General features: G+C 45.3%; 1 protein-coding gene across 1 annotated transcript in view; it reads left to right on the forward strand.

Annotated features, from left to right (window-relative positions):
* Positions 1–7,875: 7,875 nt before the first annotated feature.
* The window catches only part of CDYL2 (chromodomain Y like 2), a 131,089-nt gene continuing 118,688 nt past the window's right edge, over positions 7,876–20,276 (forward strand). The window contains exon 1 of the mRNA XM_087827138.1: positions 7,876–8,056. Within this exon, the coding sequence (XP_087683264.1) occupies positions 8,033–8,056 (24 nt within the window). The 5' untranslated portion in view covers positions 7,876–8,032. The remainder of the gene's footprint in view (positions 8,057–20,276) is intronic.

The following is a 20,276-nucleotide window of genomic DNA, read 5'->3' on the forward strand; positions in this document are numbered from 1 at the left end:
CTGACTGGTCTGATTAACTTATGACCACACATTTTCAGTGGGCCTTCAGTACCTCCCAGCAATGCCATTGTATTTTTCTAGTCCACTCTTCTAAGGTGACTTTTTTCCTTTTTTCTTTTTTTTTTAAAAACATATCTTCATTGATTTCAAAGAGAGGAAGGGAGAGAGAGAGAAACATCAGTGATGGGAGAGAGTCATTGATCGGTTGCCTCCTGCGTGTCACCAACTGGGGATCAAGCCCACAGCCCAAGCACGTGCCCTGACCGGGGATCGAACCTCAGTCTCCTGGATCCTAGGTTGATGCTTAACTGCTGAGCCACACTCGGCCAGGCATCTACTTTTCTTATTTTTAAATCTGTCTTCAGACATCTAAACTTGAAAAACCATACATTTGTTGTCTAAATCTGGATATACTTGGGAGTGAAAGGGGCTGCTGTTAATAGATTTGGGGGGACAACAGACTAAACCAGTGTTGTTCCAGGCAAATCACATTCCCCCGATACCTTCCCTTTCTCCTCACTTTCATCGGATGATTTCATGGCTTATTTCACAGAGAATATAGAAATAATGGGAAAGAGTGCCACCTGCCAACAGCTTCGCCTGCAGCCGTGTACTTGGCCTTCCTTGTTCCTCCAATGGATGGTGTGCTGTTCTCTGTGTCTGCCATAACAGCTTACCATAAACTTGGTGGCTTAAAAATAACAAAAATGTATTCTCTCACAGTTCTGGAGGCTAGAAGTCTGAAATCAAGGTGTTGGCAGGGCCACACTCCCTCCAGTGGCTTTGGGAAAGAATAATCCTTCCTAGTTCCCAGTGGTGGCTGACAATCCTTGGCATCACTTGGCTTGTAGACACATTGCTCCAATCTCTGTTTCCATCATCACGTGGCATTCTCCCCATGTTCCTGTCTCTATTTCCTCTTATTATGAGGACAGTAGTTACTGTATTAGGGCCAACCTTAATCCTGCATGATCTCATCTTAACTAGTCACATCTGCCAATAAGGCCACATTCTGGGGTTCCACGTGGACATGCATTTTTAGGGATACGCTATTCAACCCAGTACAGGTAGACTCTGCGCTCTTAACTCCAACTCCTCCGCTTCGGCCTTCTGTGTCCCCTCCCCCTTGGGAGAGAACTGTTTCTGCAGCTTCTCTCCTCTGCACTCCATGGGCATTTCCTCTCCTTTATTGTGTTATTCTTATCATTGTATAGACATGCTGTCATATCATCTATTTAAAAAACCCTTCCTGCATCAAACGCCCCCTCCACCTACTGACCCATTTCTTGGCTCTTTATAGCAAAAGGCCTTGCATGAGTCACCTGTGCTCACCATCTGCACTTCCTCTCTGCCCAAACTCCCTTTAACTCCCTTCAGTCGAGCTTCCAACTTTACCGCTCCACCGAAACGGGCCCTGTCCAAGATCTCCACGTTGCCAAGTCCCATGGGCAGTCTTTTTTTTTTTTTTTATCTTTATTGATTTCAGAGAGAGGAAAGGAGAGGGAAAGAGAGAGATAGAAACATCAATGATGAGAGAGTCATTGATCGAGCCTGCAACCCGGGCATGTGCCCCTACCGGGAATCGAACCCCGATCGCCTGGATCCTAGGTTGACGCTCAACCGCTGAGCCACGCCGGGCCGGGCGGGCAGTCTTTTTTTACCCAACCATCCCCCGATGTTTTTCAGGCCTCTGTCCCTCACTTGGATTTGGGACGCAACCCTCTCTTGGTTTCCTCCTGTTTCAATCACCCCCTCTCAGACTCCTCTGCTGGCTCCTCACCCTCTTCCTGGCCTTTTAAATACTCAGCTGCCTTGGGGCTCCATCCAGGGTCCTTTCTTTTTCAGGCCTGTGCCCACTCTGCCCGCGATCATAACTAGCCCCTTTCCTTACCATCAGTGTGCTGACCCTTCCCACTATATGTCCAGTTTGAGTTCCTGACTTACATATCGAATACCCCGTCTTTACTTGAATGTCTCATACACACTTAAAATCAGCATGCCCTAAAACTGAACTATTGATTTCCCCTCACCCAGCCTGACTACCACCTACAAAATATATATACTTCACTCCTCAGCCCCATTTCCCCCATGTAAGTGGCACCTCCACTCATCCACATATTCAGACCAGAATTTTAGGATTCTCCTGCTTTCCTCATGTCCCACATGTCCTCCCACAGACCCCCAATCCAACCACTCTTCGTTTCACCACCTTCCTCCGCAGTGCACATCTCCAGGGGCTCAGGCCTGGGTCCTGCAATGGTGTTCAGGAGCCCTTGTCTGTCTTCATTCCATTCTCTGCCCAGGAGCCAAGCGATCCAATCAGCTCATTCGCTCGTTCAGTGTTACCCTAATGACCTCTCCTATCACTTCAAGTCCCAATTCTCTGCTGGGGCTACAAGTCCCTGCAGATACCCGGCCTTCGCTTAGCTCTTGACTTACCTTTTCCCGCGCGCTCTCCTGCTCGGCCTCAGCCCCACCTGCTTAATTGCTGGACCTTGAACATACCAGGCGGTCTTCAGCCTCAGGGCTTCACCCTTGCTGTTTTCCCTGACATTCTCTGCTCTCTGATTTAATTTGTGTTCTCCATCACGTTGTTTAGGTTTCAGCTCAAATGTCGCCACCTTAGTGACATCTTGCCTAAACACCTCATCTAAACCAGTACCTGGCCCAGACATAGGTACTGTGTCTTTTTACCTAGTTGATTTTTTTGTACGTCTTATCAACATGTATGTATATAGTTTATTTTCTTGTTTTTTCTCTGTCTGCTCCACTGTACTATAAGCTCCATGAAGGCAGGGCATTCTTTGCTTTGTTCAATGAGAATAATACCTAGCACTTTGTAGGCACTGAATAAATACAGCTTTACTTCTATTGCTGTTGTTATTGTTGTTGAAGTGAAATAGTTTAAAATAAGTGCTAAAATAAAGTTAATTTGTAATAAAATTTTCTATGTGACTTGTGGACAATATTCATTTTGAAGGCTTTATTTGATTTAATGCCTTTTGATATTAATCTTAACTATTCAAGGGTATTAGTGACACATATCAAGTTTGAAACTGGTAATTGTACTTGTAATAGTAATTAAAACAGGTATCATTATTCAGCTGTTAGTAGTGGCAGGTGCCTTGCATGGATTATCCTATCTAATTCTCAAAACAACTCTATGGGCTATCTGTTACTTCAATTTACAAATGCGGTGTTGTGGTTTTAAAATATGTCCACAATTTCTTTTGACAGCCCTCCCTTTAAAAGGTAGGAACTAATTTATCTCCCTTTGAGTGTGGTGTAGGCTTAGTGGCTCTGTTCTAAAGAACAGAATATGGTGGAAGTGACAGTGTTTGGCTTCCAAGCTTAGATGGTCAAAGGCATCGTGACTTCCTCCTTGCTTTCTCTCTCTCCTGCATCACCCAATCCGGGTTTTAGTTTTCTCTTTTTTAATGTGAGGGTGTGTGGATCAGATGATATCCCCAGCCATTCAGTCTGACATGCTGCACATGACCTCTGTATCAAATAGCCTTCTTAGTATGGACTAAGACATCAGATTAATTAGCTGCTCTATGCTAAAGAGCTAAAGCTTTGACAGTTTTGCTTTACTTAGTTGGATTTGGGGGACTAGATGAGAATGGCATGAGGACACTCAATTATTCCTATGAAGAGACTCACATGGCTAGGAGCTGAAGCCTCCTGCTAATAGCCATGTGTGGGCACTATCTTGAAAGTAGGTCCTCTAGTCTGTCAAGTTTTCAAATAATTGCAGTCCTTGCTGACATATTGCCTGCAATCCCATAAAACTCTGTAAGCCAGAAGCACCCAGCTAAGCTGCTCCTGATTTCCCTATGCACAGAAACTGTGAGATAAGAAATATCTTTTGTTTCAAGCCACTAAGTTTTGGGGATAATTTATTGTGCAGAAAAAAAAAAAAAAAAAGTATATTTGGAAACGAAAGGACAGAGAGGTTAAGTTAAGAGCCCCATAGTATATAGCTAGCAGTGATAATGCAAGAATCGGCTCAGGCAATCCGACTCTAGAGCCCATATTTTCAACCACCACATTATACAGGAGGTCAAGATCATGTCTCAAGTAATACCAGAAGGAGAATATTGTCACACTCTAATGCCACTGTCAGGACAGAGGATGCAATCTTTCCTTGGATATTAAACTGGCTGGTATTGCTCCATTGCAAGGTCATGTTCTAGGCAGCCACTGCCCTCGCTTCTAAGTTTTCTATGTGCCCCAGGCTTGTTCCAGCATATAGTGGACACTTATCTTCCCAGTATCGATTCACCTGTTCCTTTGGGCTTGTGCTCATCCCCACTTGCAATCGTGTCATTCTGGTAAAGCTGCCAGTCACTGTACTCTTCCTGTCCTTTGGGTGGGCATATGACAAGCTGGACAATCACAGAGCACTATCAGCGGCTGACCACAGTAATTGGGCCAAACCTAGTTCATATGAGCTACATCAAGATCCATTTCAATCCCACTCATTCGTAAACGACTTCCATAGGATTTAGAAATACTGTATGAAGTCTCTAAGCCAGAGGATGTGAGCTTGTAGGTGCCCTATTTTCAGCTGTGTGGAAGAAGCTGATCTTCAAACAGGCAAGATGCCAGTATGTGGAAAGAGGCAGAGAGCGAGAGAGGCCACTTTATATCCTTTGAGAACTCGAACATAGCCAACCCTGAGAGCAATTCCATCTTTTCTAATCTCTGTGAGTTAATAAATTCTCTTTGTTTTAAGTTAGTTTGAGTTGAGTTTCTATTGCTTGAGTTATGACTATATGAAGAGTCTATTCTAGTCCGCGGAACATTGGTAGGTATCTTCCATTCTCTATGAGCAATAATGGTTCTGTGTCATCAGAAGAACCTGGAGAAGAACTGTCCATTGATTGGGCTGACCTTCCCACCGAGGGAGAAGACCCTTCCCTGCATCCTTCAGGAAGCATCTGGCTTTTCTGGAAGCCAGAGATGGCCTGTGGGTAAGCAAAATAAAACAGTGTTATTAGGACGGATGGGTAGCTGAGTCATTTAGTTTCAAACTTTAGCCATTTCTGTGTCCTTTCTTTCCTTAGTTGCTCACCCCTTCCCCCAGTTCTCAGCATATACACAGACATCCTGTTAGTCATCGAGTCCTGCTGATTTGGATCAAATGCTTTATGGAAGTAGGTGGAGTAACTATAATGGAAGTTGGTGGCCGGCGGGTTCTTCCTTCTGGACATCTTGCAAATCCAGTTCTTCTTCTTCATTTCTACCGCCACCACCGTGGGCCATTGCAATCCGTCTCCTTGCCTCTAACCTCACCTCCTGCAGCCCATTTCTCGTATTTCTTCTAGCATTTGTTTTCTAATGCACACTTTTGATTGCCATGTGCTTTTGATGGATTCAAGTCTTCAGTTTTCCACTGCCGACATGCTAAATTGCAAACTTCTTAGCTCGGCGTTCACAGCTCTTCATGAACTGACTCCCATTTGCTATCCAATGATCTGTAAATTCCATGAATCAATCTTCTAGTTGTCTCATACCCTTCCCATTGCAGCACTGCTTACCATCTACCCGCACCTCTCTCCTCAAATTAGAACACTCCTTTTCTCTGAGTCTTCAAGATCCATTTCAATCCCACTCCTCCGTAAAATACTTCCTTAGCATGCCAATCCACAGTGACTATCCCCTTCTGTGAACTCTAAACAATTGTTGTCTAGACTAGAGTTTTTCAAACCGTGCTCACATTTCCAGGGAGTATTTAGCCAGCACAAGTCAAGCTTTTGGTGTTTTTCTAAAACTACTGATTATATATTCAAATTTGGCCGAGCATATTATTTCCAAACCCAGTTTCTTTCTTGTCTTCTACTTCCAAATTACATCCTCATGCTATGGTGGTGCATTTATTCCCAAGTACAAATTAAGGATCATTAAAATTTGTTTTGCAATGTACAGATAGAGAACTGCTTATTATTAATGTTATTATTTAAAACCATGACCATTGGGAAAATAGTATGAAAAAGAGAGCTGCTATAATAATTTCCACAGTTTCTAAACCAAACACACTTCGTTATTATTTTCCACACCCTCACCTTCCCTCCCCTCACCATTTTAATATGGGATTTTTAAACTAAAAATCGGTATAAAATTCGTTGTGTTGGGATAGTCTGACAAACATTCATTGTGTACCTAAGTCTCTGGCAGGAATAGTGATAGATGCCTGTGATACAAAGATAAACAAGCCCCTGCCTGAAGAGGAAGAGTTTTCCCGATAGATTCAATGTACAAAGACATTTTCGCAGAGGGAACAGCATATGCAAACTCCTGTGTCCTAGAATGAGCCAGACATGAAAACTCTGTGGTCCAGATTCTGTGGAATTTTTTTTTAATTGAAAAATTTGGTGAATTTTAAAAGTTTGACAGCCTCTGGATTGAATTAAACCCGTTCCCTTTGTCAGACATATCCCTTTGGCATCTTGCTCTCCACAAGGGAAGTTCGGGGTCTAGATCCAGACACAAATAACCTTTATTGAGATCTGCTGGTGTAGAGTTCGCTTCATATATACATAAACCCTCTATTTAATTCTCACACCATCTTAGGTGTTTATCATCTCCAATTTAGAGATGAGGAAATCCAGGTTCAGATGGATGAAATGACCTGTTCAAAGTGTCACAAATAGGCAATTATAACACCTCTGGAGAAACTACCCCAGTAGCAGGGCATTTTGGACTGGGATGAGGAACCCCTTTCCTCCCATTACGAACACCTTGCCCTCCCAGGTTCTGAGTTAACTATATCTTGTACAGAGAGAAGCGTTTAGACAGAAGGGTGACCAGATATCCACGATATTAGTAGACAGGGGTGACTTAAGGAGTTTGGATTTTAGGGAGCTTCTCCAGTCCCTCCCGCTCTGCAGCTGGCACACAGTAGGAACTCCTTTTTGCTGCAGGGTCGAGTCCTCACGTGCTGTGGCTAGCCTCTCCTTTTGGATTCCACGTCCCTTGTGGGCAGGGTCTCAGGTGTGTCTGTCCAGGAACACTGTGCAGTTTGGGGGAGACTTCGGAAAACGTTTGTTGAGTAGTGGGTGAGCGAATGAATTTTGAGGTGTGGGGGGTTGTTGACGGAAGGCCAAGCCTGGCTCTAAAGTGTTGCCAGGGCTTGTGGGCTGCCGCCTGGCCCTCGCTGGCGCTTCTGCAGGGCCACTCTCCCCTCCCCGTGGCCTCCGCGCCTTACCGACCAGCCCCGAGGGAGAGGGCACGGCCAGGTCGCGCTGTGCAGCCCGAGGAGCCGGTCTCCCGGGGCGGCGCCCACTCTCTTTCGGGGGTCGGGGGAAAAGGTGAGGACCCGGGACCGCCGAGCCCCGCCGGGGCCCCTGCCCCGCGACCCGTCCCCGCAGCCCTCTACCTGTCTCTCCGGCCGCCCCTTCGCAGCCTGGGCCCGGGTTCGTCCGCGGGCACCTGGCCCGTCACCCCCGGGGGGCTCGGCCGGCCGCCTCCAGAGCCGGCCCGGGGCGGCGGGGAGGGCCCAAGCGCTCCCCTACTCCGGGGCCGGTCCCCCGGGGCGCGGCCGGGCGATCGCCCCCGCCCCCCCCGCCCCGGGGGCCGGGCTGGGTTCCCGGGGGGCGGGGACTCGCCCAGTGGCAGCAGCGTCCGGGCCGGCGGCGGGCGCGGGGCGGCTTCCTGCAGGCGGCGCCGGGGCGAGCCGTTGCCCGCTGCAGCCACCGCCGCCGGGTCGCGGGGCCGCGGCGCTCGGGCCGCGTCGGTGCCATCCGGGCGCGCTGCGCGGCCGTCGCTGCTGCCCGCGCCGGTGCCGCCGCCGCCGCCGCCGCCGCCGCTGCCGGTTACGCCAGCTCCGCCGCCGCCCGCTCTGATTCTGCGCATAGGCAGCCCCCAAGCCTGTCATTCTGCAAAAACACAGTTTACTCAACACACCACACACACTCACACACACACGCGCGCACACACACGCGCACCCTAGCCCCTCGCGCACACGCACGGAGGGCGCGAGCGAGCGAGCAGACGCGCACACCCGGCGAGCCAAGTTCCGCAGCCTGGCATGGCTTCTGGGGACCTTTACGAGGTACGGGGACGCGGGGGCGCGGGCGGCGGGCGGCGGGGAGCGGGCCGGAGCCCGGGCCGGGCGCGAGCCGGAGTTGCCGAGCTCGCGGCGGCGGCGGCGGCGGCGACCGGAGGGCGGCGGGGGCCGGGCGCGCCTCCCTCCCGCCCGCCCTCCCGCGGCGCCCGCGCCCGCTCCCTCTTTCTCTTTCTCTCGCACACACTCTCTTACTCCATCTACTTTGCGGCCTTGGAGGGGAAGGAGGAAGCCGGGCGGAGCCGGGGCGGGGGAGGTAGCGGTCCCGGGGAGGTGTTTCTCGCCCGACGAGCCGCCTCGAGTGCAGAAAGTACAGGTAAAAGTCGGCGCCGGACGTGCCGGGAATGCGGGGGGCCGCATCGCGGCCGCCGGGGGTGCGGGGCGGGAGGTGCGCGGCCCGGGGTGGGCCGGGGGCGCGGGAGGGGAGGGGCGCGGCGGCGAGGGGGGCGAGCGAGGGGAGCGCAGCCCAGCCCGGGCGCGGCGGGGTCCTGTGGGGGAGGCGTGAGGGGGCGGCCGGGTGAGGGTTCGGAGGACGCCCGTCAAACCGCTCCCCGGGGCCGCCAGGCCACCGCCCCCTCCCCCCCACCTGCTGCCCGGGCCGCGGGCTCTGCAGCCCTCCGGGCCGGGGCGCGGGGGGCGGTCCTTGCGGGTGTCGTGCTCGCTGAGGGCGAAAGGGGGCGCTGCGGCTGGGCCTCGGTGGGAGGAAGAGCCCTGGAAGTCGGCGGCGGAGGGTAACGCGTGGCTGGAAGACCTGGGGTGCGAGCGGCGCGCCCAGCGCAGCGTCGCCCTCGGTGGACACCCATGTCCAGGTGCACGCAGGGAGTGGCCCCGCACCCGAGAGTTTGAGAGCGTCTCAAAAGCGGTCAAGGAATGCCTTAGCCTGGCATCTTTGAGACGGTAGAGAAATCGCCATGGCCTCTGGGCAGCTAGGTTTTCGCTACCTCAGGACACAACTGTTAAAGGCGTTTGGATTCCCCACAAGTGGACAAAACCAGAAACCACCTCCGCTCCCTGGGGAGAGTGCCCCCGAAGAGGTGTTGGTCCCCCAAGAGAAGGCCCAGGATAAGACAGCGAAGAGACCAGCCGTCGTCAGCCAGAGGCCTGCTGATCCTCCAAGAAGCCAGCGCCGTCGGTCAGCCTGGACCTTGACTCCCCGAACGGAAATCCCTTAACACTAACCCTGGTCCTCAAGGCTTTTGATAAACATGGTTTTGGTAAAATTCCGCAAACGTGGAATTAGCCTTATGGGTAAGAGACTGCAGGGGTGATTCACCCACAAGAGAATGCAGCGTTGATTCACCTGTGATGAGCTTTTTTCTCTCTGGCCCTCTGGACAGCCAAAGTTTTTTGAAGATGGTGGATTTGCTGGCTGGTGTGAGAAGAAGAATGGAGAACACTCTGGGCTTCCTGTGCCACCAGGGTCTTTAAGAGGATTCTGGACTTGGTGAGGCCCAGTCATGGACCGCTGGGGAGCAGGCTCAGGCTCAGGCGCAGGCCCAGGCTCAGGCGGGATGGATGGGTGATCTTAGCACTCATGGAAAGAATGAGGCAGGTTGAGTTCTGCTCTGCCCTACTGCCTTCCTCATCCCTGTGCTAATAAGGAAGATGAAGTTGGGTAGGAACCTGGTGAAGAACTTTGTCAGATTGTGGCCCGTGGGTCACCCAAGAAGCATCGTGGTCTGTTTCAAGATGCTGGAGCAATTTCTGAAACCAAAAGCTGAAGCATAGTAAAATGGGAGGTTTGACTGAGCTTCCCGAACTATATCACTAGCACTATGAGGGCATTGGCTAAAAGTAGATATTTGTTAAGGAGCAAAACTCATCCCGTTGGGAGTATGGGTTCTTCTACCCATTGTCATTGAGTCACCTTGGAGCTGTTGACCATGCCTGGGTGAAAAGTTGCATCATGAAGGTGTTCAGAGGATGTATTAAAAGCTGTCAGTGTTTATCCATTTAAAGTTTGGACTTATGAACCTTCAGGGGATAATTTCTTGTTTAATGTTCATCTGAAGCTACCCTCAACATTGGTAATTATAGTTTCCAGATGAGTCTGTTAAAAGGGGAGTTTTCTCATTGGCCTTGGAACTGTCTTAGCACCTCAAGAGTTCTTACTAAAGTTCAATAAACAAGACAATAATAATAATTACTTCTGTGATGGTAGGTAATTGTACTAGATGTAAAATAATTTTCCCGTGGCTGATTATTTGCATAGTCTCATTACTTAAAGGGCTAAATTGAATTACGAGAACATACCAGTGTCAACATTTTTATAGCCTGTGTCTACAACGCACGACATATTCTGAGGAATTTAAATTGTTGTCCAAATTTAGCTTTAAAAACAATTAGGAAGTGCTAATTGTACATTAACATCTATAGCTCTAACTGTAAAATTGTTTTGTGTGTAAAATATAGGATGTTGGTTTTAGGATAACACTTGTAATATTTAGTACATTGCTTGACCTTGAAAGAAAAAAAAGAAGAAAACTGATCTAATTCTCAGTATTGGCATTACATTAATTAAACATATATTTGAGTGTTTATAAAATGGCTGCTTGTAACCTCTAACCAAGAAATCACATTTTGAGTGGGCTAAGAACTATTACATTTGTAACTGATATATTTCACCTGTGTGTCTACTGATAATATTCTTGACCCTTCCTGGTGAATATGTGATTTGGATTGTAGAGATTCTTCATCTTCTCTTTGGTGTTTCAGACAATTAAATTGTAAAGCGTAAACCTTCCCCAAATAGTAGATTTTAGGCCAGAAAATGAACTCTGTTTATGAAATGACACTCTTCAGTCATAATGAAGAAATACGGAATCAAGCTCAGTTTCCAAAACTTTGGATCTTGATGGATTGTTCTACGTTGTTTTTCCTATAGCAGAGTTCTCATCACTTGTGTATCACAGCCATCACTTACAGAAAAGGGATCTTTAAATATTGGTTGATCTTCGCTGGATACAAAAGGAAATTCCTTACCCAGGTGCTCTGGTCTATATTCTGCTGAAGATAAGGGCCATAAAGTGGCAGTGTGTGAGCAAGGTCTAGGCTGTCTATGTATGTTGCTTTACCTCAAAGGTAAATAAGAAAAATGGATTTGAGTACCTTTAGATGGAGCCTGTGATCTCTGGTGTGTCGTTGTCCCATGCCTCCTGTTACCATGTCCCATTCTCCTTCACTCTTACATTACTTAGCTGGCTCCAGGAAGCATCAGAGTTTGCAAACCCGGGATTCTAGTCAATCATTTGCTAAGATGTTTGGGTATCAGGAAGACATAGTCAGTGGAATAGGACCCCAATTCTCTTGTCTTGTCTGTGTCTGTGTCCCTAACTCCTTGCACATTCGGGTACTTTTTGACTGAGTCAGTGAACAGAAGACTGGATTAAGTATATATAAAGTTCATTGGGTGACCTGTGTTACCCTCTCTCTGTTCTCTTTTCTTCCCTGGCCCATGGTCTCTTAGTGGTGTTAACACCACGTGAAGGGGTGGCTGTCAGTTCCTCCTGAAAGGAAGTGAGTGAGCCCCTTTCCAGAGAACCACACTGTTACTCATTAGAAGGACTGAATGCATCTAAGCTTCGACCATGTGGCTTTCCATGTGGCTGTTGGTATTTGACACCCCCTCCCTTGTGGTTAGCTGACATTGTGGACGAGGTCTGCACTTGGCAAAAATATTCAAAGCGAATGCTATTTGTCTATAGAGAAAGTCAGCAGTGGCCAGTTTAGAGATGGACTTGACAATGATAGTTCCTTGTGTGTTCGTCAATATTCAGTGTATTTATACTCCCTAAATTCTACCCTAAAAGGATGAAATATGCCATATGTCTTTTTTGGGGTTGATGCATCGATATTTATTTAATGTATATGTGCGTGTGATTATGTGTATGTGTGTGTGTGTACATATATATATGTTAGAAAATACTACTTTCATTTCATTCCAAATAAAATAAATAACAATAGTAATAGGATAATTTTAGTTTTGTTGAAAGAAATTGACTTTAGTTAAAAATGGACTCTGCTGCTTTGATGAATATAGGCATTTCTGCCTGTGGGAGCCCAGCCAGCCCTCTCATGCCTCTGCATTTCCTACCAGCCTCTATGTGGTCTCTACTTGTTGCCCTTGTTTATGGGGGTGCTCTCCACCTAGTCTTCAGTTGCAGTTGATGATTCAGGATGCTTTTTCTATATTTTAGTTGTAATTCCAGTTTGGTCCCGGGAGAGCGTCAGTGTAGCTTCCACTCAGTCCGCCGCCGTCTTTAATCTCTATAGGCATTTCTGTTACAGTGCTACATATACCCCTTGTGTTTTGCAAAATCATGCACTAAAAATTAGTAGGGCTTATGCGAAAAAAAGGATTGAGGCAGACTGTTGAAAGCCTGTGGAACTTTGTAACCAGAATAAAAAACAAACAAGCAAAAATCTAATAAAAATACAGTTTGGTTAAATCTCTATCTGGCTGGTGTTTGTCCTTAACAGGCCAGTCTATCCCTTACAACCTCAAGTCAGGTTTGCGCTTCCTTCTCTCTTTAGATGGGAGAGGGCATTTGCATCTAATAGAGATCAGTGTCATCAAAATTAAATCTGGCCCAGGGCATAGCCCTCTTCATTCATCCTTATAGGTCTTTAAAAAAAAAATTTTTTTTTTCAACGATAGTTGACATACAATATATTACTTTCAGGTATACAACATAGTAATTAGATATTTATTCTTTATAAAGTGATCACCCATAATATTGTCTCTGTAGTTTCTTTATCTGTAACTTTCAGCTTCTCCAGGCAGATCAACACGATACAAAGCATAGTGGTTCTTGAAGTCAGGATCAGTCACTACTCATATTAAAAGAAGACACTTGTGTGCATTTTCAGGTTTGTTCCAAGGTCTTCATACATCATCGTTTCTGTTTCCTTGTCAGAGCACTTTACTATGATTGCTTCAAAAATATCAACAAACCAGGAAAAAATCATTTAAGAATCAACACAGCTTCTTATACTGACATTATCACCCTGTTTACCAAGCGTGTCTCAGGTGATTTCTGCCAAAGAAACATGTATAGTAGAGGAATAGACAGTCAGTGATATAACTGCTTGGATCTCTGTACAGAGTTTTTAAAGAGGCAAATATCTTCAAAGAAAATATATCGGTTGAGTTGAATTAATTTCTTGGCACATAGTAGGCACTGATGAAGATTGAATAGATGTATAATTCTCCTACCTTTAGAAAGTTATTTAAAATTATTCCCTCTGGGTAGACATCAGTTTATTTTTAAGTAGACTTTATGTCAAGTCATTTCTCATTTCATAAGATCATTCCTTCAGAGGCTTAAACTGTCCTTGAAAGGAGTTTGTGTAGCTCCTTGCAGCCTGACCAATTGCTAATGAATGGTTTAGGCATTGTAATAATCGAAGATCTTAGGTATTAGAGACATACACTTAGATTTCAAAGATGGGGTCATTCTGCATCTCTTGGATGGTGAAGAGAGGCATAGATATGGTTGAATTCATAGCACCATCATCGCTTATGTCACATTAATAGAACATCAAATATATGCCAAGCACTAGAGAAACGATGACATTGTGCTCCCAATGAGCCTATGGGTTAGTGGGAGGTAGAATTAGGGAAGCCAGTTTACAGTGAGCGCAGTGGGAAAAGTGTTAGCACAGGGGGAGATAGGGTTTTCTAGAAGCATGGGAGGATCCAGCCTTGATGGAATGAGACGTTTCCCAGAGGAGGTGATGGCTATTGAATTTAAATTAGGAAATGAGCATGATCAGATTTGCAAGACTTATTGAGAATATTATCTTTTCTGTTTTTGAAAGCAATTTAATTCTTGCATCTTTAAAAAATGCAAGCATAAAGAAAAAAATGATGATAATCTAAAATAACTACTGTGCATTTGAACATACTTGATGTTCAATAAATACTAATGTAATATCTGAATTAATTAAATGTTGGCTTTCTTGGTATATATACAAAGTAAGAGTAAAGTTGTCTTCTCCATATATTTATGTAATTTAAAAAACCAAATTGGAACATAGGGTACATACTATTTCATAACCCATTTTCCCCTTGTAAATAAGTAAAGTGAACTTTTTCTTATATCCTAAAATAATATTCTAGATCATAATTTTAAATAACTGGTTAATTTTCACTTGAATAGATGCACTAGTTTGTCTATAATCCCCTGTTGTTGCACATCTAGATTGTTTCTATTTGAAAACCATTGTAAATATTGTTGTCATTGACCTCCATGAACATAATTATTCGTATGCATATCTTATTATTTTCCTCAGTATAAACTCTCAGAGGTGTGATTACTAGTTTGAAGAATGTGAACATTTTTAACACTATTATTACATAATCTCAGATTGCCCTTCAGAAATGGACAGTGGATTAGATTGAAGTAAGACTAGAAGCAGGGTCACCAGTTAATATGCTGTTTCAGTAATTGAAACAATCAGTGTTGGTGGCTTGAACTAAGAGAGCGGTAGTGGAGATGGAGAGACCTGGGTGGAACTGAAAGATATAAAAAGAATCAACACAATTTGGCATATCAGTCAGGATTGTTTGAATGCATATAATAGAAAATATACAGTAGCTTAAACAAGGTGTGTTTCCAAATGTAAATTTAAATAAGCATGGAGGTAGGCTGTTCAAGGTTGGTGTTATTCTCTGTGAAGTTCTCAGGGTACCAGACTCCTTCTGTCTCTTTCATCTTCAGCTGTGGCTTCTAACACTACTTGGTTCAAGATGGCCATGGAGCCCTCGCGATCTTTTTTGTAAAAGGAAGGAAAAAACAGGAAAGAGGGAAGGTTAAAAGTTGAGCCATCTTCTATAAACAGCTATCTAGAAATTCCATACAATCCTGCTTTCAGCTCATTGGCCTGAACCTAATTATGTGGTCATCTAGCTGCAAAGGAGGCTGGAAAATGTGATTTTCAGCTGCAAATAAAACCTTATTGATAGTATGTAGGGTTTGGTTTCTCTTTTAGTCCATTAGGTGTACGGTGCGACCAGCCATGGAGATAGAAAACCTGGGAAGACGCATTGATTGAAAGCAGTGGGGACAGTGGAAAGGACAGTGAACTTAGAGTGTTCGTGTCACATTCAGGTATAGATGTCCATAGTGGTAGGCCATGTGAGTCTGAAGCTCAGAAGCAGTACTTGGCATGGAGGTAGAGATTGGGAATCATTTGTGTATAGATTACAATAAAAGCCAAATGACAGTGTGTAAATATGAAGAGAGTTCAATGATGGAGTACTGGAGAAAGTGGACATTTAAGGGATGGGAGAAGAGAAAGATCAGGTATGCAAGGACTAGCAAGAGAGGTAGAAGGAAAAACAAGAGGCTTTGTTGTTATGGAAGGCAGTGGAAAATTACATTTCAAGAAAGAAGGTATAGTCAACAACCAGTGTCCTTTGGATTTCATAACCAGTAAGTCATTGGTATTCTGGGGGAGGATCTGTTCTATATGTGTGTTGGCAGGTCGGGGAGGACTTGATTATAGTGTAATGATGAGTGGGGGTGTGGGGCATGTGGATGTAGAGACTTCTTTTATGGGTGATATCCAGGGGTGGAGTGGGAGAATGGATCAGCCATCTCCATTCTATTTCTACACATGCTCTGCTACTTTGATGACTTGGATAATAAAATACTGTGGTACATATAGACTTTTGGTTATCGGACCTGCACTTTTAGAAGTAGTGATTTTTCATAAACCCTACATATTCTTCTCTTGATGACCTTTTACAGTGGGGTCTGGTGTCTTCAGTGATTTTACCTGGAGAAAAAAAGTAGGACATATAATGTAGCCATACAGAACCTTTCTAAGTAAAATTTGTTCAAGGAAAAGATATTGCTAAGTTGAGGACAAGGAGCTAAAGTTCTTCATTAAGGTTTTGCCACACCAGCATTCTTCTGAGAGGAGAGGTAGAGTGGATGGAACACTACTGATAAATGGATGTGATGGTCAGTTTTATGTGTCAACTTGATTGGCTGCAGTCCTCAGCTGTTCATTCAAACACTAATCCAGGTGTTGTAAAGGTATTGTGTAGATGTGATTAAAGTCCATAATCAGTTGACTTTAACTAAGGGAGATTATCCTACATTATCTTGGTGGACCTGATTCAAACAGTTGAAATGCCTTAAGAGTAGAACTGAGGCTTTCCTGAAGAAGAAATCCTACCTGTAGACAGCGGCGTCAGCCTGGAAGAGCTCCAGCTGGCCCTTCCTAATGGCCTGCCCTGTGCATTTCCGACTTTCCTAGCCAGCCCCACAACCACGTAAGCCAATTCCTTGCAATAAATTAACGTGTATATTCTAGCAGTTCTGCTTCTCTAGATGAATCCTGATCAAAACAGTCAGGGTTCCTGTCCACACTCCGCCATCTGATAACATTGTGTGGCCCAATAATTCTTTTAATCCTTTTGAAACTTGGTGGCCTCTGCTGTAAGATGAGATCACTTCTGTTTTTGAAAACTCGCCTAATTGAGTCTGTTGCCTCTTCAATAAACACCTTACCTGTTAGTAGCTGTCACCATCCTGTTTGTATGCATGTGTGAAGAGGGCAAGCCTAGAGCTCCAGGAACCCTGCCCCGCCTTGGTGTCACACTGGAGTGTTCCAGTGGAGCCACGCTTGGGATAGCAGGCATAGGTGGTGCCGGACCTCTAGGTCAGCCCTCTCCTAGGTCTGAAATTCACCCCTGCCTTGAGTCAGCTTTTGACTCTGGTAGTTGAGTGAATGATGAAGAGTAACTCCTCTTGGTCCTGACCCACCCCTTCTCGTCCCTTCTTTCAGCACATCATTTCTTTCGGACATTTCTCAGGTAGCCTTAGCCAGTGGATAGAAGCTGAAAGGCCCACCAGTTGACCAGGCCTTTTAAAGCAACAGATTCCATAGAAGCCTTGGAGGGCCATTAGTTTGTCATTGTATACCCTTTTATTATAAAGGACACTGCTCCCAGTTATTCCCTCTTGACTCCAGTCACCCCATCTCTCTCCCAGGATTCCCAGAATTGACCCATCATTACATTGCTTTGTAAACGACTCAGAGAAGTGTCAGCATGGAGACTTTAGGGACACATTTGTGGGACTGGGGCTCTGAGCCACACTCTGCCACGCCAGGAATTCCCCTGCCAAAGGTCACCACCATATTCTGATTCTCGATGAGGGAATTTTTCTCTTTGATTTTCATTTCTTTGTCTCTTAGTCCAGTGTTTTAAAAATTATGTCTCAATGGGTCTTACTAATAAACCATGGATTTTCTACAAATGCTGGATTTTATTTTATTTAAAAATAGTCATTTGTTCAGTAATCCATCAATCAAATATTTATTGTTCATCAACTATGTGCCTAGAACTATGCTAGGATGCTGGGGCTGCATCCATGAATGTCCTTAAAAATTGTTCAGAATGTGATAATTAAAAAAGCTAACACCCACACGTAGTTATAGACCACATTTTTAGCACATAGAAGTGTTCCGTGTATTAACAGGACAGCCAGGTCAACTCTTTTTTTTGTGAGCAGGCCTCAGAATACAGCTTTTCCTGCCATGTCTGGATATATTTGAACTTTCAGTATATGCATTGTTTTAGCACTGTTGTAGGTCTGCAGTGCTCTTTAAAAAAATTTAGGCCTGTTCATATCTCATACAAAAATGTACAAGCAAACACACTTTATAGCACAATGCACCCCACTCTAATTAAAAATGACTCAAGGTTCAGGTGGTGGTGGTTAGCGAATGTTCTAGATGTGCTGTAATAGTGTGTGATAATGACTGAATGTCTAACACCCTGTCTCCTTATATAGTATAAAATGTAGTGTTGGGGATTATTGAGAATTCTAGGTCTTTCTGCCCTGACTTTTTAGTTTGAGAGAAGGAATGTGAGCAGTTGTTATATGTTAGAGGTTCCACCATGAAACAGACATTTCCTTCATCTCTTCTTTTAGACTTCAGGATCAGTTAGAGTGCAGAATGCCCTGAGATTACAAGACAGGATGACCAAACCAAACCAAACCAGACCAAACCTGCCACCACTTATAACCATGTTTCAGAGCAAACCAAAGATCAGTTTCTTATTTGAAAACTAACCAAATGCAGATATAAATTGCCCAGGCTGTTCTAGGAAGACAGCAAGACCTCGTTTAAAAATTTTGCTATTAATCAAAATAGATTTTGCTGAACTATTTAGTTAACTCAGTGATAAGAAAGTATCATAACTTAAACTTACAAAAGATATCTGCACTAATAATCAGACCACATGCATCTGATTTGTTGTGTTAGGTTTCCTGGAAACACTTTGGGGAAAGGCTGGCATTGCTGAGTTGAGCATTTTCTGCTAGACTCTAAGCTCTGTGAGGGCAGGGCCCATGTCTGCATTATTCATGATGGTATTCTCAACTCATGGCACTTGGCTGGGCACACAGTAGCCTTTGAACAAATATTTGTTGAGTGAATCATTGAAAATCTTCAAGCCTGTGCTCCCAGGCCACCTTGGCCTTCTCTTGAGTGAGTTTTCTTTACTGCTTTCTGTTGGGTGTTACTCTCTCCCTTTTCTAAGAGGATTCCTTCAGATTGTCCTTGAACTTCAAGTTTCCATTTTGCCTTCTACCAGATCTTGTATAGCTTTATTAGGTAATAAAAGTCCCTTAAAGTGAATTGAAACATTCAAGCCATTGTCCCTCATCACGAGTGACGACTGGATGGAGAGTAGCCAATCTCTGTGAAGTCCTGCACATGACAGAGCCCCTTTCACATCAACACACACAAAGACTGCTGCATGGTTACAGCTGCCTCTGCGTTGGCAACTCGGCCTCTCTTCTCTAGCCTCAGTGGCTTGGCCCAGTCTGACGTACACCATTCATTTTACGCTGGGCTGCCTGGAAATAGACTCTGAAATGAAGAATTGTATCCAGAGAGTGCTCTTGAGAGATACACCTGTAAGGAAGTGAGGAAGGCAGGACTGGGTGGGTGGTGAGGCTGATCTGCAATGAGGTTACAGCTGATGTCTCATCTGGTCCTATGGGCAGCTCTGATGCTGGGATGGGCCTTCAGAAATGTCCCAGATCAAGGCAAGGGAATTGGGCCCTCCTGTCTCTGCATCAGCCAGTCATTGCTGGTAGACAGCCCATAGGAGAGTATGTTCTTGAGCAGGGATGGTTCCTGTGGTGGAGGACAGTTCCCTTTGAGGGACACATCTGTGAGCCTTGAGCAGCTGCGTATTTCTAGAAGCTGAGGGAACAGGCACATCGGCCCTGAAGGGGAGCTGGTAGAGTATCTCATTACTCACCACACCAACAGTTCTTGCCGTTCACTGAACTCCTCTTGTTCTCTATAAAACTCAGAATACCCAAAGTTGAACTTAGGATCTTCCTATGTGAAACTCGCTTTTCCTCCTGGGTTCCTAGCTCTGTCCTTCCTCCATTCCCCCGTTCCTTAGCTAGAAATGTGGCCCCTGCTGGCCCAGGCACCATGCATATTCTGCTGAATCAGCGTCCTGCATATTTCTTGAGTCACCTTTTCTCTTCACATTCACTCTCATCACTTTAATTCAGGAGACAAGTCCCACTGTTTAGGTCACTCCAGCACCTCTCAGCTGATATCACTGCTAGTCCAGTTTTTCCTCCATATTGTACTCGCAAAGATCTTCCTAAAAGCCCCATTTTATCATGTCTCTCTCCTGATGAACTACCTTTAAGTGATCTAGGTGCTTTGAGATTTGACGACCCCGCACCTCCTGCTAAGCTCCCCACTTAGCATATCGTCCACCCAGAGGGAGCTGCCCTCCGTTCCTTGTGCTCCCTGCGCTCTACTTTAGTCACACGCTCCCGATGACTGGCACACTCTCCGCCACCAGCTCACATTTTTGCATGATTGATTTCTACCCATCCTTCAGTGCTGCTCTTGGCAGAACTTTCCTGACTCATCAAGGGTTTTCTTTAGGCTCCAATAGAACCCCGTTTTCCTCTCATTAGAGCACTCAAATATGTTGTAATTTATTATCCTATTTTCTAAATCTCCCACTAGATCGGAAGTTTTGCGAGGGCAGTGATTCTCCGTGTTTTTCTTGTTCCATCTTTAGCACCTAACACAGTGCAAGACTCAAAAAGCAGTCTGTTGAATGGAAGACTTAATAAATTCATGTTGAAATTGTCTTTGATATCTCTATATACTATTTTGTATGAAGCTTGAAGGCATTTTTAACATT

This window comes from Miniopterus natalensis, chromosome 18 (genome assembly GCF_054644295.1).
Source record: "Miniopterus natalensis isolate mMinNat1 chromosome 18, mMinNat1.hap1, whole genome shotgun sequence".
NCBI lineage: Eukaryota > Metazoa > Chordata > Mammalia > Chiroptera > Miniopteridae > Miniopterus > Miniopterus natalensis.